General features: G+C 31.1%; 1 protein-coding gene across 1 annotated transcript; it reads right to left on the bottom strand.

Annotated features, from left to right (window-relative positions):
* On the bottom strand, window positions 1-27032 carry LOC136973717 (kinectin-like; the record flags this gene model as incomplete). Its single annotated transcript, XM_067268457.1, has 7 exons — window positions 26936-27032; window positions 24121-24756; window positions 19937-20023; window positions 18281-18571; window positions 5344-5406; window positions 2509-2592; window positions 1-165 (listed from the first exon to the last, which is right to left on the bottom strand). Coding segments are annotated over exons 2-7 (1275 nt in total), but the record flags the coding sequence as incomplete, so codon positions are not given.
* Window positions 27033-27872: the final 840 nt, after the last annotated feature.

The raw sequence follows: 27872 nt of genomic DNA, 5'->3' as shown, positions 1-27872 counted from the left end.
TTTATTCATGCGTAATTTGGCTTGAAGTTCTTTGGCAACGTCTTGTTCAACCTTTATAGCATCTTGATATGCATCAACAATAAAATTAAGATTTCTTATTTCACATGCCAATTCATTGTTAATTTTCTTTTCATTTTCCAATTCAGATCTCATTTCTTTCAGTACCTATTAAATAAATTGAGCTTTTAATATACACAGACAAACTTAATTTTTCTTTTATCATCAGAAAGATCCCATTATATACAATTTTTATGAACTCAGTTTATGTCTTTAGCAATTTGGGAAGTGCTTTACGAAATTGAAGAGATAAATAAGACCAATAAAATTGTTGTTTCATGTTTTGACAACTTTTACAAAAATCTTTAGTCTTGATGACATTTTAACTAATATCCATGACAATTTTTTGATTATTAGGTTTTCATAGCTAATAATAAATAAATAAAAAATGATTATGTACTAAAACAAAAAATATTTTAGAAAAAAAAATTCTATCCAATACTTGGTCTCAATAGAATAATTTTCCTGCCACTACAGTCACACAAATTTTTGTATGACCACTATTGATGGTAGATTTAGACATTGTAAACTTAAACATGAAACGGACATAATTTCAAAATAAACCTTGCATACATCAGAAAGAGAATTTTTTTAAACCAAAAATTGACTTATGCAAGGAATATTAAAAATCACCCAAAACTTGCTGTACAATTAAACTTTGTGCAAAGTTTGTTTTTAAGTTTTTGTAAATGCTGAAAGATTTAATAATTGCAATTATTAAATCTTTCAGCATTTCATTGTCAGTAGTAGTAATATTCTCAAATAACAAAAAACTAATAATTCAAAAAATATTTCTGATTATTAGGCCGAGGAACTAAGACATACAAGTACTAGTACACCAACTAATCAAATTCAAGTGGTGGAGTTTGTTCAACTTTGCATACATCTAACAAACATGACCAAAATGATCATAATTTTTGTATTTTAACAAAATAAAAGCAAATAAAGTATTAAAATGAAATAATAATTTGGCTTTAATACTTGACTGTTTCCTGTTCTTTGGAAACAAAGCACAAAACTGCCAGGTAAAAAACATTATTTTGTACGGTGATTTTTTTTTAAAAGTCTCTATTTTATTTATCAAATAGTGTTCCTGTGTGATAAGTTATGCACAACAATTTTTTACTTTTTTCCAAATAATTTTGCTATTTGCTTTTTTTTAATAGTCAAAATTATAAATTATCTACACAGTACAAAATATAGTTTACCATAAAAATATTTCAATATACAAAATCTCAATAATATTACACTTGGCTACACAAATTGTGTAAGAATGTTAAGATGTCTAGTTTCATGAAATAAAGCAATAAAAATTTAGAGGAAAACATGTAACACCACACACTGCATATTCTAGCATAAAAATATTTCAATAAGAAATTTAGCAGACAATAAACTGACTAATAAGAAGTATGAGACAGTACAGCTTGTCCTAAGTATTACACCTAGGACAAACTATTACAAAATTTACATTAAAAGTTTAATACAAGCAATACCCTTCGTACAGTACACATGCTTTAGGAAATGCACTGTATCCAAAAGTTAAATGTTCAAAGTCAAACAATAATGTGTTTTATTCTAGTGTGAGAATCAAACAAGTTAAAGGAAAACAACAAGGATAACCTCATCAGAAGTTATTATATGTCAACTTTCTGACTTGAGTGTGTGTCAACTTATGCTTTCTCAGGGTTTGTAGAGACACCTTTCCCACGACTTTTAATCAACTCTAAAGTACTTGCTGCCTTGAATATGACGAGGGATGGCCGATTCCAGGCAGTCGTTGCTCGTTCTTTCAACTGTTCAGTTTAGTGTTTGTGTCCCTTTTAAATTAGTGCTCTTCTGTGGCCTCAGATTCCTTGTCATCATTACTTGTTGCTTCTCTCCCAAACTGCTACATTCTAAAAAAATCCTCGGCAGGAATTCTAGTTCCAATTTATGAAGTACCAAAAATTTGTAATTTCTCTACACAGAGTATTCGCATTTTTCGGAGAAAGTGTTGTACCAACTGAATCTCATCCTTTCCTACGCCATCCTCTTATCCCTAGTCTCGCATACAAGACCACGTTATTGCCATTCAGAAATGCTCAAAACTCGTAGTAGTCTTAACTTACTTGGTGTCAGGAGGAAAAATCGAAGTAGAATCTCACTATATTAAAAGAAATTTTCAAAAATGATTTTCATACCACAAAAACGAAAAAAGTACCACTGTATAATAGTCTGAATATTTTTTTTGTAGACTGAAAATTTATGAAAGTCTGAATTTGGCATATGAAGTAATTTAGAGACCTAAAGTTTCATACAAAAGTGAGTTGTCATTTACGTTTATCAAAGTTGAGGATCACCTATAGTTTGGTAATGTTTGATTATTTAATTAAATTATAAATGATACATACAATTACTATATAAGCAAATGAATCATTTAAAAATTTAAAAGTTAATTTGAATTACTATTACCATTTTATGAATGAACTCCATAAAAACCATTTTATCCTTTTCAGAATCTATCTGGTTCCTTAAGTATATTAAATCACGTTCCATCTGAAAATACAATTTGATAAGAATAATTCAGTTAATTCCATATAATACATGAAACTATTACACTAATTATGAAAATTCGATTATAGAATTTTTGAAAATGAGGTGATAGTAAATATACAAGTTGTCTCTAAAATTTTGCAGTGTACACAGTTAAGTGAAAACTACATTTTCTTTGTAATTCTGTAAAAAGTTTCCAAAACAAGTTTAAAACAATATTACACACACAAACATTGTTATATATAGACATGCAGGGACAAACATCAATAACCCGAATTACCAAGTTATGCTAATATTGATTTTAAATTAATTTGGTTAAGATTTAATAAGATTTTATTCAAAATATTTTATTTGTCATCACAATGTTCAAGTCTCAAAATTATTTGCAAAATCGAGAAATATTATAGAAACAGCCGATATATGCATTTTATCTCCAGAAAATTTATTTACATATTAAATTATACCATTAAAACAAAACCCCCACCAAATCCAACTTTATTCATATTTCTGGTTTGTGAGAATCTAATTAAATGAATCTTATAATTTAAATTTTGATGTAATATTTGTTATTAAATTCAACAATTTTCTACTTTTTAAAGGAAACTGAAAGAGGATAAAGGAAACACAGTTTCCCAACCATTTACTTTCTTAAAAAGTTCCTATTGTTTCCAATGACTAAATACCGAGCTAAATCGATTCATTGTCAAACAATCACAGTAAGAGCTCCCGATTGGAGAATATTTTCTGTATTTAACCCTTTTAAACTCATTAGGCTTTCACTGTACTGTTCCAAAACAGTCACTGCCAATTTTAGTCACTCAAGATCATTTCACTTTTATTATTTTAAAAATTTATGAAAAATCTAGCGTTTATCGCAGACATACGAAAAAATTCATGTATATACAATACTTATTGTAGTTTACAAGAGTGTAGTTTGTTTTTGCTAGCATAAAAACTTTATATATCAGAAATGACAGTTTGTATGCTATAATTTTCAACAATTTGATTACAAACGAAATTTTTCGATTATACAATTGATCTTTGTAAGTAAGCCTGCATGAACGACAATTTTGTTCTGTACATTTTGATATAAAATTTATGCATATTGCCTTATTTGATCACAAACTATATTACTTTATATAAAAAAAGTCTAGGATTTCTGTGTCATGGTGTTTCCAAGGTAAACTGATACATTTTATTTAAAAATTTATTATTTATTATAGACAGTTGAAAAATTTTACATATATACATATACAGTAGAGTGTCGTTTATCCGAAAGCTTACCAGTCGGACCGTGTCGTGCTGAACCGAACGTTTTTGATACTAGATTAACTTCTAAAGTATAATTTTTGTTTTTATATTTTTCAATATATTTATTTTGTTTGTACAAAATAAAGAAATAATTTTTAATGATTAATAGCCTCGATTATTATTATAAAATTTTCGTTAGGCTTAAAATTGACGAAAATTCAACCCGAAGCAACATGCAATGGAAAACAATTTCATCATTGGATAGGTTGATATATTTTTTTCATGCATAATTGGTTATCCGAACAACCCCAGTCCCCAATTGATTAGGATAAACGACGCTCTACTGTGTGATATATATATATAATTTTGCATACGATCACTAATTATATAAAAATAAAAAAATTAGCTTCACAACTAAAAAAATAGTTAAAAAAAAATAGTTATATTTTTCTGCCAAGTGAAGTTAGTAAAAATTAATTACTCACAGGCAAAGATCGAATAATATAATTCGAAAAACAGACAAAAAATAACTTTGTAATCCAAAGATGCACTCAGAACAAACTAAAACAGTCTTCGTGACACACAGAAATTTCCCGCTTGGAAATTATATATACACTCGAAAATAAAATGCTGTCTGGTAGTGAATACATGAAACACAGCATATAGAATAACACGCCATAATATAGTGCCATCTAGGAATGGAATTTACATAAAAATTGTACTTTTTTAAATGTCGATAAATCGTCAAGTGATTGATTTAAAAATGTATTTCATGACAATATATTGTCAAATGATCGTAAAAGAGTTAAGTGATTTATGCACCAGACTCTGCATAAATTAATCAGCAGTCATTCCGTAAATATTTTTAATTTTGTGCCTGGTCTCCCGACTTCTGTCTCATACGAATCCTCATTGGAGTGAGTTTAATTAATATACTCAGAGGTATTATGTAACTTTTTATGTACACTCTCTTTCTTGCAAATATTAGAGAATTTAGGAGCTGTTTATTAAGTTTATTCTAATCTTTTGTACTTTATTTTTATCAAATTTCATTGCTTGTTTGTTAAATTAGCCTTGATGTCTATTAATCTAAATGGAAACCTATCGACAAATCTACGGTCTTCCCACTCAAAGAATTTAAAGGCTTTCCTTCTTAGAACTATAAATATTAATATCATGAGTTAAGATGCGTTATTCCTATCCTAACCGGTGTCAGGTCCTGACAGGAGACAGAATCTCGTGATTTCCATCTCCTGTATTCAATAAATATCTTTTTAAGCCATCCATTGACAAAGTGAGCCAGTCTTACTGACTCATTGCCAAATAAGCAGTAGAAAGACAATACCTTTTTACCCATGGCTTCTCACATGTTCATGTTATAATTTATCAGTAATTTTGAATACATTGCACACAGCAGAAAGCATTTATTAAAGAGGCACTTTTCTAATAAAACACAAGTTTCTTTTAAAATTTAATGCATTTCTTGCAAAATACATTACTCACCTTTTTATTTTTGTATTTCTCTTCAAAATTTTTTCTACTCATTTCTTCCTTTTCAGAAATTATCTATAAATATAAAAACATTGTTTCGTACATCTCTACTTTCCGACAAGTATTAAAATCTTCAATAAACTTTGGCAATTATCTATACACTTTACAAGATAAATTTAACAATGTGCATGCAAGAGATACACTATATTATACACTAAAAGCAAGCCATCAGAGTATTCAAGGTACTTTTATTAGTATTTTGGAAGGTGCATTACAAATGCTTTTATTATGTTTTTATAGAAATGCAATTTACCCCAATTTCTCCACTAATATGCATGCATTTAGTATCCCAAATCTGGTAGATGGTTAAAAATTTAGATTTTCATGGATCCTATGAAGAAAATGGGACTAGGCACTGCCTTCATCTCCTGTAAAGCAGATACATGCATTCCTCTCAATGCTATCTATTCGGGAGATAGGATGAGAGGTAGGCAAAGCTCATTTCTGCCAGCCATAAGCGAAGGAAACATGTCACAGGCAGTGTAAAATTGTGTACTAAAATGTGTAATTTAAATAAAAATTGTAAAAAATCTAGCACTGTTTAAAATATAAACAAAACTTTAAAAACCGTTTGCATTATAAAATTTATATAGTTACTTGAATTTAGATAATTTTGCTGCAAACAGCTAAATAGCCATTCATTAAAAATACAAACAGTAAATATGCACTACTTCAATTTTAATTAAATATTAATTTGTACCAATTCAACTATTTGAATTACATAAAATATTCTTATTTTTCCATTTTTTTATCAAAGCTACTAATCAGACACTAGGATTGCTAGAAGGCAACAACTTTAAAACAGTGTTATTGAATTCAGTAACACAGTTTGTAAGATTGCTCTTGCTCTGTAGTCCTTGCAGTTGGCAACACCACATGGACACTACAGCTTGGTGTGAGGTGCAAGTCTGAATATTTTCATTTGATTTTGGTGACCCGTGCTTGCGCACGTGAAAAAGCCTCACAAACAAGCAAGCGAGTTTGCAACTATGCTTAGGCATAGTGCACCTATGCCACCATCTTGCTATTTTTTCTTCCTGTTTATTATTATTTAATAATCAAAAATTTTTTCTGCATGCCTACTTTCCAATCTCACTGCATGCCACTACTATACATACTAGATAGTAAAATGGTTTAGATATAGGCAAACAGAAAATTAAATTACAGTAGCCCCTCATTATATCATGTTTATCCAGAAACAAAAGAAAAAGAAAAGCACAATATAACTAAGTACTAAAATTTCTAGGCTTTTACTGAACAGACTACACATGCTAGGAAATCTCTATTCTTTCATCAAGTGTGGTATAAAAGAAGCTGTTTTTCAATACCTAATTTTATTTGTGGTTACATCATATTAATTGATGTTTACGTAAACATTGATACTACAAGTGTCCATTTAGCATTACTGTTTCTTTAATAATGACATTTAAAGACAAATACTATCGATATAAAAACAAAATATCAGTTGCAATTTTATTATGAAGTACTGTACAGGTAACCCCCGTATAACACGGGAGTTATGTTCCAAAAAATTGCAGTGTTATACAAAACAAAGAACTAGTGCAAAAAGGGGGGGTTTGGTTCAAAATATTAAAAAAAAAACATGCTGTTAAATCCTTCTTTGAATCAGATTTATTATTCACAAGTCGAAAGGCCTGATGGCATTGGGGCATACAAAATTACAAATAAAAATAATAATATACCGATTATTAGAGCGTAAAAATATAAATTAATTTATTTTGTTAATTTAAATAGCAGCTAGGGGCACCCCTAGTGGCCATTTTTGGCATATAGTAATAAAATCTGGTTTTTCAGCTTCATGTAGTAGATTTTTTCATGGGTAAAATACTTATTATTTAAGTAAATATTTTACCAGAGGATTATTCATCCTATATGATGATCTCAGCATGAGTATCATAAACTGGTAACAGTTTTTATTACATTTCGTGTTGTACAAGGGTTTTACCTGATTCCTGAACTGTGTTAGGGTAAACCCGTGCTTTAAAAGCACCGTGTTATACGGAGGATGTTCCCAATTCTCCAACTGTGTTAGAGTGAATCCGTGCTATAGAAGTGCCATGTTATACAGGGGTTACCTGTACTATATTTTATAACAAAATTGCTTATTAAAAATTTGTGTAATTTATATTTTTCAATAAAAATTTTTAACACAGTAATTCAAAATTATAAAAATTGATGTTCTATTATATGTTCTATATTTAAACTTATAAACTACAGAGTAAAACTTATCTAAACAGCAAAGTAAAGCTACTACAGTATAAAAATTTTAAAACTTTCCATTCAGAAATATATACAGGTAACCTCCGTATAACACAGCACTTCTATAGCACGGATTCACTCTAACATGGTTCGAGAATTGGGTGAAACCCTTGTACAACATAAACGTAATAAATTTTCACATACTTAAGTACTATTAGTTCATGAAAATAATAATTGTCGTGAACTATTAGTACTGAAGTATGTAAATTTTCTTTATCCGCCTTCTGTCGATACGCGTGGTCCTTCTTGAAACTTGTTTCATGTTGCCAGATCGACGCTTCTGATTTTGTGTTGTCGGATGTTTTTCCCTTTTTCCATACTTGCTTTATTCTTCATAAGTACTTAGCACCATACAAGAAAGTTTATAAAGATCTTTTACTAAAAGAAAAGCAATCTAAAATAACATATTTTTTGCAAAAGGTACAGCATGGATCTGAAGATAATGCAAAAAATGCTCAGAGGATAAGGATCTTGCCAAAAAGAAAACACCCTCGGTTAATAGTGCTTAGTGATGACAAAGAAAACTTTGTTTAATTTATATTAATATGTATCACTTAAATATCTTTATTAAAATTTTCTTATCTTAATTATGAAAATATAATAGCGTGTTTTTTTAATTTTTGGAACCTAACTCCCCTTTTCGTACTAGTTCTTTGTTTTGTATAACACGGCAATCTTTTAAAACATAACTCCGGTGTTATATGGGGGTTACTGTAAATCTTTTCCTTACACATTACACAGTGAATTTGAAATTTCACACCTTTATGTGAAGTTACTGAATTGGCTGTATTTGTGTCAATTCAGGAAACGTGTGAAATTTCAAATTCACAGAAACTTGTAAATGAAGAGTCAGTACTTAAAACCAATAAATAAACAACTTTTAATATCAAAAGAAAACAAATGATAATTGATCTGTCCACCTGTTTTGCTTATTTAGATCTTGACAAATTTATTCTTTTCACCTGCAGTCATAGTTTCAAGGACAATGGTAAGAATTAAATATTGTATTTCGTTGCAAAAAGAAATTCAATGACAATTGGTAATTTAAAATTTATTGGCTGGAGTGCTTTTAAAATTTGGGAGACAAAAGCAAAGTGTGCAATATATCTGAATCCGCAATATAGCGAGAGGCTACTGCATTAAAAAAATTAAGAATGTGATTATAAAATAAAGTGTTACTGTTAAATAAAATAGGATGATCAAATTCCACATTAAGCTAAAGTACCAGAGAAACTTGAGTTAGAACTTTTGTGTTGAAAAAGTATTCGTGATTACTTCATTAAAAACAAATTTTAAACAAAATGTATAAACTCCCATATTTCTTAACTTTGCATTATAAGGATAACAAGAGATGCAAAGGTTTTAGTTTACAGGGGTTTCAACAAATTCATTTACAAAATAGGGACTTAGGGATATGAAACTGGAATGGAAAAAAGGGACTAAATTACAAACTTTAATAAAAAAGGAGAGAGATTTTATTAGAGACCTTAGATTTGCAAACAAATTCTTGGTACCACAGAGTCACAAATAAAAAACATGCTTATTTCAGGTAGCTAAATTTTATCACAGAAGTTTACATTTCTGCCTTAAAACTGAAACATTTTCAGCTTTATATATATATATATATATATATACTTATATAAAAAAATCAAAAATATATACAAGTTGTTTGATTATATATATGAAAAAAACCAAACAATTTAAATTACATAAGATTGCATGAAATTTTGAAAAAGTGTCATCTTGTGTAATTTAACTCTTGTTTGATTTTTGAATATTTTAAAGCTAAAGATGTTCCAAGGCAGGAACGAAAGCAAAATTATTATTATTTTAGATACGTTTTCCTAATCATATTAGTATTTGTGTAATTTTAGATTTTCTTGAAAATTACCTATTTATGCATTTTAAAATCTCCAACCTAATGATCAGTTAAGTCAAACCCAAATTTAGTTACTCCATTTATTTAATATCTCATATAAGGGACTGTCCATAAATTACAAAAAAGCAATTTCGGCCATTCTAGACTCCCACCCATCTGTGTAAGAAACTAATATTTTCTTTGATCCCCCTCCCTATCTTACGTAATATTTTGGCATGATTTTATAGAAAGATTTTAACAAAAAAACTTTTTTTTATGAAACCCTAAAAACTTAGGTCTAGAATAGTAATTAACTAATTAATAATTATATATGTACAGTACAATTATTTATAAAAGACTATGTGAACAAATTTAAAAATACAGGTAGGCCTCCTACAACGCAATACCTTTACAACACGTTTTCGCTCCAACGCGGTTGGAAAAATGCAGAAATTTTCTTACAACGCAGTACTTTTACAATGCGGTTTAGGGTATTTAGAAACAAATTATCTTTCACATAACAGAAAAACTGCAATGGATCACATAAGTGCAGTGGAACTTGATGGAACAAGCTTAGATCTTGAAATAAGGCCAGTCAAACATTCTCGAACAACTATAATAAGTGACGATGAGGACTGAATTCGAGCATAACATTATTTCTTTTTGATTTTGACTTGAAATTATAATCTTTTTAGTTTTTATATGATGTTAAAATTTTATTTAAGCTTTTTATGTACATAAATTTAAAAAATGATGAAAATGTTACACCATAAAAGGCAGTTTTTCTCTTTTTAGAACTGAATCCCAGTTTCTGTATTAAGTTGGTGTCTCCTATAATGCGATTTCCCACAACGCGGTATTTTCAAGGAACGTATCTACCGTGTTGTAGGAGGCCTACCTGTATAAAAATTTAATGAATTCGAATAAACAATTTATTTTAAAAACTTTATTTTTTAAATTAACATTATTATTATTATGTTGGGTTAAGTTAGATATACTCGGTTAACACCGGTGGCTAAGTACTATGCCGGACCAAAGTCAAGGCATAGTAACCAAAACAGAAATTAAAGAAGTGTATCAGTGTGTGTGTCTGTATTTAGGAATTTTCTCACAATATGACATGTATTCAATATAGTGGCCTTCTGTAGAGTGATATATGTGTTTCTATTCAATTCTAATGTGCCCAGGCTTTTGTGTAGTGTGTGTGGTATGACACCTGTAGAGGAGAGAACAACAGGTACAATAAGCACCCTATCCATCCTCCACAGATGCCTTATTTCTTGGGCGAGTTCTGTGTACTTGCTAATTTTTTCAGTGCATGCGTTTTGTATATTGTGAGTGTTTGGAATGGATATGTCTATAACGTATGTGATTTTATTGTGTTTGTCAATGAGTGTGATGTCTGGTCTGTTGTGGTAAATTGTTTTATCTGTGATTATGGCTCTGTCATAGTACATTTTGTGCGTGTTGTTTTCCAATACTGTCTGTGGAATGTATTTGTAGTATGGTTCGTGGATGTCTACTAATTTGTGTTTCTTTGCAAGCTCTTGGTGTATTATATTTGCTACTTGGTTATGTCTGTGTAAATAATCTGTCTGTGCCAAGAGCTTGCAACCAGAGGTGATGTGTTGTATAGTTTCTGGCATGATGTGACATTTTCTGCATGTGTCATTTGTGAGTGTTGCATCTTTGAGTATGTGTTTTCTGTAGTTTTTAGTATTTATGACCTGATCCTGTATGGCGATCATGAATCCTTCCGTCTCCCCAAAGAGGCATCCCCGAGCTAACCAGCTGTTTGACGCAGTTTTGTCAACAAAATCCTGGGCCAGATCGTAAGGATGCCTGCCATGGAGTGCCTTTCGAGCCCACGATTGCTTAATGGTGTCTATGCTTTTTATATGTTGTGTTGTGTCCATATGATGTGAGTGTAAGTTTAATGGTGTGTTATTCGAGTCTGCTAGAGTTACTGCTTTATGTAATTGTGATGTTTCTTGTTTTTTGTAGAAAAACTCTCGCAGTGACTGTATTTGTTTGTAGTGAAGGTTAACTATGTCAATCAGGCCACGTCCACCATCTTTACGTGGAAGGGTTAATCTTTCTGTGGCAGATTTAGGATGATGTTGTTTATGCTTAGTAAGTGTTGTTCTTGTTTTCCTTTGGAGTTGCTCAAGATCAGTGTGAGTCCAATGTATAACTCCAAAAGAATATGTGAGTACTGGGATGACATATGTGTTTATTGCTTTAACTGTGTGTTTTGCATTTAATTGTGTTCTGAGAATAGCATTTAACCTACTTTGGTATTCTTTAATTAATCTTTGCTTTATTTGTGTATGTTCTGTTAGTTTGGCCTGTTGGAATCCTAAATACTTGTAGAACTCGCCCTCTTCCATGGATTCAATAATGTCTCCATTTCCAAGTGCAAAATCTTCTTTCTTCAGGATTCCTTTTTCTATGTGAACTGTTTTGCATTTATCTAGGCCAAATTCCATTTGTATGTCCTTGGTGTATGAATGTGTGATTTGTAGGAGTTGATGAAGTTGTTTTTGTGTGGATGCATAAAGTTTTATGTCATCCATGTACATGAGATGTGACAGTGTATACTGTGTTGTTTTTTTGTGTCTGATATTGTAACCATATTGCGTGTTGTTTAACATGTTGGATAATGGGTTCAGGGCTAAGCAGAACCAGAGAGGACTCAAGGAATCTCCTTGAAAAATTCCTCGCCTAATAAAAATTTGGTTTGTTTGTATGGAAGTGTTATGGGCCCTGAGATGTAGTGTTGTTCTCCAATGCTGCATAGTGTTTTGAAAGAATGCAATGAGTGATGGATGTATTTTGTACATGTGTAGGATATGTAGCAGCCAACTGTGTGGAACACTGTCGAATGCTTTTCTGTAGTCTATATATGCCATGTGTATGTTTCTGTGTTGTCTGTGTGCTTGCCGTAGAATGACTGAATCTATGAGTAACTGTTCTTTGCATCCCCTGTGGTTTCTACGACAACCTTTTTGTTGTTCTGTAAGAATGTCGTGTTCTTCAACATGTTTGTATATTTTGTTTGCAATACAGGATGTCAATAATTTGTAGAGTGTTGGAAGACATGTAATTGGTCTGTATTGTGTGGGGTCTGTGGTATTGTTGTTTTTAGGTTTCATGTAGGTGATGCCCTGAGTAAGAAAATTTGGCATGTCTTGTGGATTGATGATGATGTGTGTTAGATGTTTAGCTAGTTCCTGGTGCAGTGATGTAAACTTTTTGTACCAGAAATTGTGAATGTTGTCTACACCAGGTGTCTTCCAGTTGTGTGTTCTGTTAACAGTGTATTGGAAATCATGTATGTTTATTTCAACACAGGGCATAGTTGGTATGTTGTGCAAGTTTCTGTTCTCCTCCTCGATCCAGCCTGCATCAGCATTGTGCGTGACAGCACTGGACCAAAGAGAAGACCAATATGTTGTGAGTTCTTCTTCTGTTGGTGTGCCACTGTGCTGTGTATCAGTGTTTGCTTTGTTATTAATTTGTCTGTAAAAGAGTTTTTCATTGTTTGTAAATAATTTATTTTGTTGTTTTCGTAGTGTACATGTTTTGTATCGTTTGAGTCTACGTGCTTTGGCAGCAAGTTTTTGTTTTAGTGTATCAATGTATTCTGTAATGCATGTGTTGTGATGTTCGTGTTTTGTGTGTGTTTTTATTTTCTTGAAAATGTTTTTGAGCTGTTTCCTTAATTTGGGTGTTATGTTGTTTTTAGTGTATTGTGTCAGCCTGCCTAATTGCTGTCTAATGTCATTTATTTGTGTTTCTATTCTTCTCTGCCAGGCAGGCTTGTGATAGAATTGTGTTTTCTGTGTATCTGTCTGTGATTGTACTTTCAGACCATGGTGTGTCACTACTGTGACTGCCCCAGCATAAACTAATGTATGAATGTCTGCGAGTGTAGAAATTGAATGAATGTAGTGTGGTAGTAAGTGAGTGTTTACGTAATTTAGTGTTTTTCCTACTTCCTTTGACGTGTTGATTTTTGGTATTCGTGGTCGTTGTGTGGGATCTGTACCTGTATATTTAGTGAGTGTTTCCTGAAATATAAGTGAGAGCGTATTAACTAAATTCATGTCTATGTTATCAGTGATGGATGAAGAAGTGTCTGTAGTATCATTAGTGGTAATTGTTGTATGTGTGTTATTATCAATGCTTGTTTCTGGATTATCCTGACAGGTTACATGATCTTCATTAATGTTAGATGTTTCTGTCTGTTGATGTATTTGATCAGCAACCTGTTGTTTGATAAGTTCAAGTGTTGTTTGTGGAATAAGGTTGTTGTGTATAATTGTTCTTTTTTGATCAACAACCCTTTGTTCGGTGACAATGAGATGAGGATACTGTTGTGTGAATCTATGGTGTAGTTGTTGTCTGTATGCTGTCATGTTTGTTTCGAGTTTTGTGATGGTGTAATAAGTACGGATGATAAACTCGTTCATTTCTACTGTCCATTTCATCCGTTGGCGTGGTTTTCCAGCCTTTGTGGTCTGTGGATGCATTGCCACAGAAACACCAAGGCTGGGTTGGTTCCTCACATCTGTTGAGGGCATTGCAGTAGCCATGCTTGGGCCGGTGCTGCTTTCGCCACCGGTAACCAAGGGAGACTGTGACCTATTTTTCGAACGTGAGCCTCTGCCTAACCCACGAACGCGGACCTTGTTAACCCGGGCGACGTCCGAGCCGGTATCACACTTTGATCTAGTTATTACCATGATGAATATCTCCACAGAATGTGGGCGTGGTCACTCTTAGCTTCATTTCTCCCCATAGACCTTACTGGCATGGGTGTCCCTACCAGGAGCTTGTGCTCCAGCCTGCATTGCCCTATGGATCAGTAAAATTACTGGGCTCTCCCACCACGACAATTTAATGAATTCGAATAAACAATTTATTTTAAAAACTTTATTTTTTAAATTAACATTATTATTATTATTAATTAATGTCATATTTATTTTTATATCAATTTTAATTTTCACAAAAGACACAAAAACTTTGCCAGATTGATTAGCTAGTGACGTGTAAACAGAAACGTCATACAAAACAAGAGAATAGAGAGAAACCACATTCCGTTATCATATTGATTACATCTTGGCTAAGGCCAAGAAAATAAACTACATGCTGCTAAAGCGTGCTAGGTACACCTGGGGAATAAATAATAAAGCTAATATAACTCTATATAATGGGGCAATACTACTTTACGCAGCCTCTGGCTGTGGTCATGTAACTAGCAAAAATTCAGTAGCAAGTAGATTACTCTCTTCGAAGCCAGTTCGACATCAGAATTTCAAAGTGCTGCAGAACTGTTTTTAGTAAAGCCTCTCTGATACTAGCAGAGCTCCTTCCTTTGCCACTATGTATTGTAGAAAAGGTTCTAAACTACAAACGTCAAAGATCAACAATGATCTCTACTCCTATATACAGCTGTTCATATGCTACCACATTACCCTACTATCTCCAATCATCATCCTGTAAACAAGGTTATTTGGTGTCATCTGCTTCCTCCATGGATAATCATGCAGACATTAATATCTACACAGATGAGTCCGAAAGCTCCCTACTTGTCGGCTCAAGTATGTGTATCTTCCTCCAAACTGACATATTTTTGGCAAAATATGTTAGAAGGTACAGATACCTCCCACATACCTTCATCTATCAAGCTGAATATGATGCTGAATATGATGCTGACTACCAAGCTGTTCAGTGGGCCACTTCACTACCAAACAAAACTCTGTCTATCAACATTTACAGTGATTCTCAGTCTGTCCTAAAAGACCTATTAAATCCCAATTGCAATAGTAATAAAATCACATATATCCAGCACCATATTAAAAATCTTTTAAATAAGATAACTTTTATATTTGTTCCTGGCCATACTGGCATTCTAGGAAATGAAAAAGCCAACTTCGAGGCTAAGTCAGATGCAAAGGACACTGATTTGGACTACACTCACATCCCTCTCTCACATAGCAGCCTTAAAAATTATATTCATGACAACGCTATGCAAAAGTGGAGTCAGTAAAAGTAGTTGAGCAGTAAAACTGGTAGAATAACAAGACTATTTTCCTAGTGTTGAATGTAGATTCTCATCACTATTTAGAGATTTAATGTTTGCTACTGCTCAACTACTTACTGAGCTTGGTGATATTAGAAGCTACCTGGCACTGTATGACCGGGCAGAAACTGCCTCTTGCTTTTACTCTACAGAAAACCTAGACACTGTCGACCATATGATCTCTCATTGTCCAATTTATGATCAACATAAACTTATTCTGAAATCAGAAATCTTTATGCTTGGTTTCGGGGGCCACGTACACTCGATAAGCTTGTTCAGAAACCACTATTTGATGCTTTTTACAATTATGTTCACAAAATATGAAAGAAAAGACTATTTATAATTTCTAGTTCTCACTAAAAGCCAAATACTAATTTTATGTTTTCTTTTTTATCATGTATTTTGGTTTATGTATTCTTAGTGTTATACACCCATTGGAGTGATGCACTTATTCTAATAAAAAAACAAGAAACCACTGCACGGCCTTTCTCCCGTGACAAAAAATGTGTAGAGCGTGAATCTGCTAGTATTATTACTCTATCGTGTTACACGAGACAACAAGTGTTCTTAATAGAAACTGCCAAATTGAAGCCAAATTAAAAATGCCACCACTCAACGAGATCAAAAATACAAATATTACGTAAGACGTGATCTATTACCCCCTACACGAGTAAAAAATCTTAAGAAATCCTTGACCCCACCCACCCCACAATACCTTACGTAATTTATGGACGGCCCCTAATTCAGCTAGTAGTGAAAAACAAAAGTCAAATAAGCACGGTAATAAAGCTAAAGTCTAAAAATTTTTAAAAAGGTAAAGTAATTGGGAAATTTTAAAGATAACTTATTTACAGACCTGAAGTTAGATTTGATCTGGGTGGAATATAGAATTAAATTTATGAAGCTTGCAACAATTATATCATCTTTAATAAAACTATATGAATCAAAACCTTTTGGCTTTGGAGTTATAGTTTACAAATCAAATACAATTAGACTTTAGTTTCTTTATACAAAAACTAAAACAAAAGAATCAGATACAAAACTAAAATGAAATACAGAATAGATTTGGACAAACTGAATAAATAATAAAAAAAGGGGCAATACTTAAAAACAAACTGAAATTTGTGATAAACAAAATAAGGCTTCACTCAAGCAATGGCAATAGTGCACACAATACTTATTCCTAATATTAACACTGGCTATGCATTACATTATTAGTGCTATTATGATCATTTGATAGATAATCTAGATAAGATAGTATTAGAATCCCAAATTTTTGGCTGGAGCAAAAACATGGCCTTTCAAAATTTTAATAAAACCACAGGACATTAAAATTTTGTAATATATAAAATAAAATTTTTTTTTTACTTTTCACTCTGACATTGAGATGCTATTATCAAGGCCTTCATGTGTTTGACAACCCACAATGAGTGTCTGGGTGGCAGTGAGGACACCACAAGACTTTCAGGGACTCTTGAAACCACAGTTTAACAACTGATATATATAGACTGGAAATATATAATACCACTAGTGTGTTCATAAAGTCCCCCTACAGTAGGCCAAACCACATGGCTCTGCCAAGTGGTGACATCACAACAAATTGTACGTTAAGCGTTATGACATCATTCTTCATTCCTGGAAGTTCTTTCCATTTTCCCTTCCCATTGCAAAAGGATTTTTACAATATCACACTTATATATCTAGTACATAAAAGTACAGTGTAACCTCGCTTAATAAACATAATTCGTTCCAGAGTCTAATGCGAAACACTCGTTAAGCTAAACAATTTTTCCCATAGAAATTAATGTAAAATACAATAATGCATTCCACGCTGAAAAAAAGCTCAAATGTTTTATGTATAACGTTTATTCAAAAACAAAATGGACAATATACACTGTTAAGGAGAGTAAATCATCATCATCATCTTGCACGAAATGAACCATCCTGGAATAAGAATTCGATTTGAAAAAAAAAATATCACAGCTAAAATGTTTGATAAATACTCCAAATGATAAGCCAAATTCTTGAGTTATGTAAAGACTATAATTAAATATTAGAAATTAATTAATTTGACTAGGGGTAGGTAGTTACGATTCCATGTCATTTTAAATTTAATAATTATAAATAATTAACTTTTAGAAATGTCTGAATTAAAAGTTAATTTGGAATCTGTCATTAAATTTAATGATCCAAGAATTTGGCATATCACTTAGCATGTTTATAAGTAATATGTGTGAACACAAGTTTAAAAAAATATGTGATCACAAGAGACACTAAGATGCTAGTGCTATACAGACTGATGGAGCATGCCACAATTCGGGGCTTCCCCTCTCCTCATCACTCGTTATGTAAAATATCGCTCGTTAAGAGAGGCAAATTTTCGCAATTTTTTTTGCTTGTTATGTGAAATACTTGTTGTGCGAGGTGCTTGTTAAGCAAGGTTCCACTGTACTACTGTACAGAGAATATTAGAATATAAGTATATGCATCACAAACCAAAACATGTGCATATGTATGTGAGAAAGATCAAGGAAATATTTTGGTATAGTAAATTTGTTAAGTCTAATAGATAATAGCAATTTATATTCAAAAACCTAGATGCTAAAGTATAAGTTCATTCCAGTAAAGATAAAAAAAACTGAATCATCATCAATAACAATTACCTTTTTGATTAAGTCATCTTTAGCTTTCAATTTATTTTCCCATGTAAGTTCTTCAGTTTCAACACTTGTCTGTAGATTGTTAAGAATGTCTTCTTTTTCAGATAAAACCTTCTTATAATGAAGTATTTGAGCTTCAAGCTTTTCATTATATTCTTTCAATTCTAAAACATTCACTTGACCAGTCTTTTTTAAATCAGAAATAAATATTTCTTGAACACTTATCATTTTTTTATACTTATTTAAGATACTGGATGATTTTTCTTCAAATTGAACAAACCATTCATCCTGATACTGAAAGTCAAGAAATTAAACATTTTTTTAAAAAAAGTTAAAAGCTTCATTTAAAATTGTCAGTATTTATGCTGGATCAACAAATCATTCAATAAAATTATTGAAATCAAAATAATATTTACAAAAACAAAACAGTAAATATATTTAAATATGAGTGCGCTACTTTATTTCAGTTCATTTTTTAACATTTCGCCTCCCATGTATAAATGTTTTGTAAAGAATTGTTAAGTAGCACCTTGTTTTAAATGAATCTTTAATATTTTATATTAAAGATTCATTATTATTTATTATTTTATTTATGTATTAGATATTATTTCTAATTAATCCCAGTTTAATTCTAATAGTTTTAAATAAAAAAAAATAGGAAAAATATATTATATGTGAAACTCATATCTTGTTTACCAATTCACAAAAAATCTTGCAACTATTTTTCCAGTTTGCAATATTCTCAACAAGGAGATGAATTCAACTATTTTGTACATTGTTTATTTTTATCATAAAGGAGAAACTTCTAATTTCTAGATCATTGTTTTATATGAAACTTATTACATTGTATAAAATAGTTATAGTATATTACCAAAAGTTAGGAAATGTTTTTTAAATGTTCCTTCCACCCCAAAAAAACAACAATTTAACTGCAGCACATTGTTTCTAATAGATCTCATTTCCTGTTTAACACTACCTAATCAAAACAGGAAAATGGGCATACATAAAGTTTCAAACCATCCTACCTTAAATTCCTTTCTACAGATTATGCTTTCCAATTGCACATTTTATTTTCTTTTTACAATTATGTGTAATTTTTGAATTTTTAAAGAATTATGATTTGCTTCTTGTCCCAGGAGAAAAAGAAACCATCTGTTTGCTGCCTCTTAACTTTGCTACAAGTTTGAGAATGCCATTATTTACAGAAAATCCAAAGTCAAATGAATTTGTCATTTCAATTAGATGAAAAAACATTTTACATCTTCGTGAATTTATATTTTGTTACCGTCGTTCATTCATTTCTGAATAATTGAATTTTGTTTTTATACATAATTAACTTCATATTATTTATGAATTATATACAATTTGATAATGTTAGCAAATAAATACAGTAAAGCAAATTCGAAGGGAAAATAACCACGGGCCAAGAAACATTTCAATACACCCTTTTTAGCAAACTGTAAAAAAAAGCATACAAATGTAACTGTAGTAGTTCCTAGAACATTCCGGTATAACATACATATTTTAAAGGCAATCTCGAAAATCTTTCAAAGTAAAGGGCTTTCGCACTTTTGGAAAAAAGAAATTTGATACAATGAATGTAGCCAAATAGCTAATTTTTGTTTATTTTAGATTGTTTGAATTAACTTAATAGCTTACCTGATTGCAGTTAACGCATACATCTGGAAAAAGCCTTTGTAAAATTTCTGATGCTCGATCTCTCTGTTTTTGCAATTCTGAAGATTGCTAATATAAGTAAACATTAAAATTCTGCATTATTATTACATTAGCAATATAAGTAATGAGCTTAGATTAAAATAGCTGTAAAAATAATTCTAATCAATCCCAACTATGATTTTCAGTAGTGAATAATAATTCCATCTACACGGAAACTACAGTAAAACATCGATTATCCGAAACAATTTGGGACTGGGTTTGTTCGGATAACCGATCGTGTACGAAAAAATATATTAAGCTATCCCATGTTGAAAATTTTCTCCATTGCATGTTGCTTCGTCGATCTTAAGCCTAACAAAAATTTCTTAAAAATAATAATCGTGGCTATTGTATTGTTAAACATTATTTCTTTATTTTGCACAAACAAAATAAATACAGTAAACTCCCGATTATCCATGTGCAGATTATCTGGTTTGTGGATTATTCGTGCATGAATTTAATTTTAAAAAAATGTAATCAAAGTAATGATTTGATTAAATTTTGGGAAAAAATGACAATACTGGATGCGATACATGATGTAACTCAATCTTGAAACAAAATAAAGACAATAACACTCGTTTGATCGTAGAGGAAAATTCTACCAAATGTAGGTGATTTTTTGGATTCTATCAAGCTCCAGACAAGTGAAACAGTATCTGAAATAAGTGAGCTAAGTGCAAATTTACATGTCTTTGAAAATGTTGATAGAGAAAATATTGAAGAAGTGATTAGAACATGATTCATATGATGGAGGTTTTCAAATAATGAGTGACGCAGATATTATTTCCAATCTGATTCAACCAGAAGAGCAAGAGAATGAAGCTGAAAGTAGAGAGGAAGAAATTATCAATCGCATTAGTCACAACACGGCCCTGAATTCTGTTGACACACTGTTGGAATACATCGACCAATGGGAATTCGAGTATAATGACATAATAGCTCTTAGAAAAATTCGAAATGATATTAAAAAATCATTAAAAGATTCCTGCAAACAAACCAAATTCACAGGTTCTCTTAATAATGAGCATTAAACATGTTAAAATAATTGTCTGCCTTAAAAATGTATATGATGTTGTATTTTAGAAATAAATAATTATAGTTCGAATTATCCGTGTTTTTGGATTATTCGTGCCACTTCTCCCCACCATTAGCCCGGATAACTGGGAGTTCACTGTATATTGAAAAATACAAAAACAAAAAAATTATATTTCAGAAGTTAATCTAGTATCAAAAACATTCAAATTCAGCACGACATGCCCAGACACACAGTCCTCAAGAAAAACACCCAAAAAACAAGCAAAGCTCACCACTCGTGATGGGGGAAAAAAGCCTCGTTCAAATACTGGCGCGTCCTTAAGTACCCTCTTGTGGCCGTGCCAGCGCTGCCAGCTAAAACACGCTCACCAACAAAAGTAATATTCGAGTGGCCCAAGACAGCCAATTATTGCCACAGCACTAGTGGAAATTAAAATTTGTCAATTGGAACACTTTCGGTTAACCGATGTTTTGGTTGATCGGTATTCAGATAATTGATGCTCAACTGTAATTTTTGTAGATGTGTGTGAAAATCATTATTGTGAACTTTTATAATAGAAAAAGTCAACTTAATGGTAATAGATTCTAATTAAGTATTATTTCACTGTCAGTTTTATTCTAACTTCACTTTAATGGAACACACACTCATGATTTGATGCTAGGCATAACTTCAAAGTGCAATAGGTTTTTATATAAGTCAGGTTGTCTTATGACACATTAGACATAATGCTATGAGTTGTTTTAAACATGTCCAACATGATGTCTGCAATTAACACCGTGAGATTTTCACAACGTGTGCACCTTATTTTTTCAGCTAGATAAAACAGCTACAGACACCTATAAAATATTAAAGACAGCCTCTGGAAAAGAATCTACAATTTTTTAAAACAACCTCAAATCTATTTCTGCTAATTAAGCTTCAAATTCTGACATTGAAAAATACCAACAAAATTTAAAATTGCAAAATTGTGTAATAAATAATATAGTTATTGATCTTTGGATCGCATTGCCAATATTTAATGAATTTTAAACTTATGTAAACTGCAGAAAATAACTAAATTTCTACGGAATACTGAATAATACATGGCACCTGCATTAAAAGTTTTCAAAATGCACTCTTTCCAGTTAGAAAATTCAAGTTGAATGATCATTGTATCCCCATATAAAATACCATGATTCAGATGAAATCAGTCAAAATCTAGTTAGATCTAAAATTGTTATCTTTTTCATATCTATGCTTCCTAAAACAGTGGATGTAGCAGTGAATTAAATTTAAACAAGTTCCTATAAACTATTTTTCAATAAAGTTTTTAAACGAATTCTTATAATATAAATCAGCCTATTTCATATGAGAAATCCTTTGATCGGCAAAAGTCCAATATTTATTCCATACCTGCCATAAAGACACAGGCGTAGACCAATACGCATTAGAAAAACACCTACCTACACTAAATGTTAACTAAAACCAATGAAAAAACATGGAACATCTCTGCAGCTTTTGCAGTATAAACAAATTTTAGACATCATAAGGGATGAAGCTAAGACATATATTTAACCAAATGGAAATCGCATATTAATCTTAGAAATTTATAAAGAAGGGATGATAAATAATTGTATTTACTTAAGGGATGTGGATTCCTGTAACACACAAAATGCTTCTTAATAAGGTTTACACAACTTATGATTTTTACAATCACTTAAATAGGTGCAATATTTTACAGAATAAGCTTCCATCTAAGCTAACTTTAGATGGAAACTTAATTTAGCAATTTAGCATTTACCACATGCTCTATAATTTTCTACTCAGCATTTTTTAAAATTAACAATTTCATTGGTTAAAAATTCTGTTCTATGATGTTATATGTGCGGATAATCCAAACTTGAATGACATCAACGTGAACTAAAACATTTCCAAAATAAGAGGAGATCTAAGTGACCAGAATACACTTAGCTCCATGTGAAATATGTTAAGTTTTGAATCATCCAGTTAAATTTACACCAAATAATTTGATAAGTTTGCTATCTTTTATGAGAACCTGGAGATGTAATGTAAGAATCTTTTCTTGATTGGGAATATTTAGAATTTCCCTTAATTATTTAACAATTTCAGAAATTATTTAGTTCGAAAAGAAACCATAAATTTTCCTTTACTTTCAAATTTGGTAAGAGAGGAAAATATGACTTCCTTCTGTTTTGCCAAGATAAGATCATTTCCCATGATGAAATCAGCTATCTCACATGTTGTTCATGCAGCTTGCAGCATGATTCACCCTTGGTTCCTGTCACATGGTGTGTCATTTTGACCCACAGTTGGATTAGGTTCAGAAATAGGTTCAGAAAGGGGATGTTATTCCTTCTGGGCTCACTCTCTTCCTTTGCTCCTTTGAAAGGTTCTCCTCCACTTGATTTGTGCAATAAAAGTAGCAAAACAAAGCAAGAAGATCATTGCTTCAATAGAAAAAAAACCTCAACTAATATTTAGTGGTGTTATGAAACCCATATTGTAAACTCTCTTGTGTGACCTGTGTGAGGCTTAGATAACTAAATTCCTATTATAGCATGGTCTAATTACTTTGTATTATAATCTCAAATATATATTTATTTAGTGTATCTAACTTAATCCTGAAGTCAATTCATTTAAAATGCTGGTCACTATCAATATCAATAGACTTAACTCTCCATGCAAATGTATATTTAAAGACAAATTTTACTACAAGTTACAATGTGATTTTCTTATCCTAAGTGATGTCAGGACCCTGACACGAGCCAGAGATTTTATGATCTCTCGGTTTCTTAAATAATAGCCATTGCATACCTTGTGAGCAGGCTATCACCGATCTTACGTCAGGTTTTAGGAGTTAGAGCAAGATCTTATCTCCACAACGCAAGCTCTCTCACTTTTGTTTTTTTTTTTTTTAAATCTAGATTAGAATAATTTAGGTTTTGAAAAGTTTAATTTTAAAAATTGAAATTAAGTATTAATATAAAATGCTAAATTTTTTAAAGCAAAACTTTAAATGTTATATATTATAATACACAATACTTCTGATAAATTTTAATATTCTAATTTCAACTAAATTAAAGCTACTTACCTCAGCAAGCTGATTTATTTGATTATGTTGAAAATTTATAATTTTTTGAAGTTCTTTCACTTCATTCTCCAAGTCTATTTGCTTTCCAAGCATTTTATTTTCTGTTTCTTTTTTTGTCGTATCCAACATTTCATCCATTTCACTAAGAAACATCACAAAATCGTCTTTTATATTTGAATAAGCTTCCTGTTGTTCCTTCAAGTTTAAAGTTAATTTTCCAATTTCTTTTTTATGAGTTGCTCGTTCTTCTTGTAAACATTTTTCGTACTCTTCACGAACTTCGTTGTGTAGTTCTGCAGCCTCTTTCATTATCTGTTCTATTTTAGCTTCTGCATTTGCTCTGGCTTCATAAACTTTATTATTTGCTTCAATTAATCTCTCATTTATTATTTTATTCACTTCGCTTTCATTTTTCTGTAATGTCGCAATTTTTATATTTGCTTCTTCAAGTGATTTTTGAACAATTTTATATTTTTCAGCTTCATTTTGAATTTCCTGTGCTTTTTCCTCTGCTGCTGCTTGAATCATTTTAATTCTCTCATCAGCTTTGATTTCACATGCTTTCACTTTTTTATCAGCATTCATTATAACTGCATTAATTTTTTCTCGTACCTTATTCCGTTCTTCTAAAAGTTTCTAAAACAAAATTACATGAATATTAAAATTAAATTCTACTAGTTAGGAAAAGGAGCCTTTCAACAGTTTGTTAAAAAAGCTCTCCGAAATTTTTTGCAGGCATACATCCTTTCATTTTTTTGAAATCATACCACAATAATAAGCTGCTTTTAAAATACTTTTAGCTTATATTGTTTGGTATATTTTGTTCTACAAATCAATTTATTCGTTAAATATCCCATGATACCTTGGACCACATCCGAGTGAAAATTGAACACAACGAAATTCAAATTATTTTTAATAAATTTTTAGTAGAAGTTACATGCTTTATTCATACCAAATCTGATATTTTGATAATTGTTTTCCTATTCTGTATGTTTGATTTTGAAAGAAATAAAGAAGCTGAAAATACTATCTTGTAACATTAAAATGTGATTTGCAAATCCCTTATTTTCACATTAGAAAGTATCCTTTATAACAGATAAAACATGATGCAAAATGTTCGTCTTAAGCTATTTTCTTTATTTGTAGAAGCAAAGAATAACCTTACTTTTACATCACTTATTTGGAAGAAACTGATGTACATCAACACTTTGTTGTGTGTATACAGTCAATAAAAAGAATTTTTGATCCAGATTTCTATCCTTTTGTCTCCCCTACCATATAATGACTTTGGACTTATGCTACAAATACTACACCTTTGATTGTGCTTGAATTTTAAGTTTTAAAGTATTAATTTAATATAAGTCTGTTCTTGGATAATCTGAAATAATGTTATAGCTAAAACTATTCAGATAAGTGAACAGTTTAGATTTTTCAAACTTGAAAAATCTAAAGAATTTAATATGACTATATTCAAAATTAATACTGAATTAGATAATTATTAGTATAACTTTTTTCAGATATTCTAAAATCAATTTTAGTTCACTTCTGTTTGGTAAGCAACATTTCTGTAATGTGTTTTCTTCCAATTTAAAAATAAATGGACTTCATTTTGGTTGCTCATAAATAATCCAAATTAATCTGGAAAGATTATATAACATTTCAAGTTTGTCAAATAATTATTCAGTAATACATGGCTCAGGAGCTTATGATATGTGACTAGCAATTTTTCATAAGTCAGTCAAAAGCGAGATCTACCTATCATATTAGGAAATTCACATCAAGTGGAGATGAATCGTGGATTAATAAGTCTTGCTTATTGTTATATACTGAAATCGGCAAGTCAAAATATTACATAAATTAAAAGTTTTGTAAATAGTATCTCAGATTCAATATACAGTCGAGTCCGCATAAGTCGACACCATCGGTTAAGTAGTCAGTTTCCGTGGTCCCGGCCGACTTACATAGGCATTAATGTTAAAAAACTCCGGTTTACTCAACACCGTTTAACTCGTCACCACTGGATAAGTCGACATGCTTTTGCTGTCTCACACTCCGATAAGTCGTCACCCCCTCCTAAAACATGAATTCATTCTGCACGTGTGGTGCGAACATTTTTTTCAGGAGGGGGAGTCTATTTATTTAGTAATATATTATTAATATATACATACATATTAATAAAAATGCCTTAACATTTTGTGTATAAAATAACAGATAAACAAAAAAAGAAAATATGCAGTCTACATCAATGTCACACCAGAATCCAATTTTGCATTTTCTCATGCTAGAGGCATTAAGAATCCTTAGACGTTACTTGCCAACAATTGACAATCATCTTCGCAATTGCCAATTAATTGCGAAGATGATGTTTTAAAGACGTTCGTGATAGTAGAAAAAGAAAGTCGAGACAGTTAAGTGCTCGAAACAAACAACACTAAACGAATTTTTCAGTTTTTCATCTACAGAGTAATTGTAAATGGAGAACACAATGTATTGTAAGCCATACCGCTGTATAACACACTACTGCATTTATTAATTGTAGTTTTGTGGTTTTTTTTCCAACTTTGCTTTAGTCGTCACATCGGATAACTCGACACATTTCCACTTCCCCTTGGGGTGTCGACTTATGCGAAGTCGACTGTATGTCCTTTTCTTAGACAAATATTCAATTCTAATTTGAACAATCAAAGTAAATTTAATGAAAATGGTTTTCATCAAACAATTCAGTTTTAAAACTACAGTAAAATTTTAGAATTTATGAGGATTAAGAGCTATTTTTTATATAAGAAATGACAAAATATTTTAAAAGAAACTGTACCTTATTTTCTTCTGATAATTTTCTTAATTGATCTTTCAAATTATTAATTTGACATTTGTGATCATCTAACTGCCGTGAGAGATCCTTTGTGATAACTTCTTTTAACCTGTAAAAGTTTAGAAAAATATTACACACAGAACAACTAAACAAAGTTTTGGAAGTAAAAAGCTATATATTAGAATTAGGTGTTCCCATAGAAATGTTTGCCTAAGTAATTTAACCCACAGCTTTGAAAAAGTAATATGTTTAATTAGAAAAAACTCCAGTATTTGTAAGAGAGTCAATGTTCGACCATTATTTTGTGTGTTTTTGGCATTATTTTTAGTTAGTTATTTTCTTTTCGGGAGTCATTTTATTTAAGGACAAAGTCCTTAGCACTTGTGACAAAGTAAAAAGGCAGAGATACTAATTTTGCATCAGCGACTGATCCCATGACACAAAATAATGTAAATTAAGGCAGTGCAAAGCTGCCTTGAACATTGGATGAAAGATGGCACATCCAATACAGCAGTGTGGTATAGCTCCTGGTGACAAACATTTAAAGACATCCTTGAAGTGAAGTGATTAGTGTAAGCTGTATTCCTTGATGCATTTCTTTTTTGAGGTGGAGGTGAGATTTTTGGATTTGTTATTATAGGAAGTAAGATTTTTTTGATTGATTATTTTTTTTGTTAGTATATTTGTCAAATATTCAATTAGTCAACTGTTGGTACAATTAACCACTTATTTTTATTAAATTAAGAAAAAAAACAATATTTTTTTATTGTGAACTATTACTTATATGTGGTTGTTGAATTATTATTATTGCTTCTGATTAACAGTCCAGGCCTGGTACTTGAACCCATGATATGTAAAGAGATCATTTCTCTAGATAACACTTTCCACCAACTCTTCAAAAATCAAAAGGGAAAAAATACAGAAATTTAGCAATTATACA

The sequence above is a fragment of the Centruroides vittatus genome, unplaced genomic scaffold (assembly GCF_030686945.1).
Source record: "Centruroides vittatus isolate TY-2023 unplaced genomic scaffold, ASM3068694v2 contig_3286, whole genome shotgun sequence".
Taxonomy (NCBI): domain Eukaryota; kingdom Metazoa; phylum Arthropoda; class Arachnida; order Scorpiones; family Buthidae; genus Centruroides; species Centruroides vittatus.
Note: the sequence above shows the minus strand (reverse complement) of the source record. Positions and strands in the feature narration are given on the sequence as shown.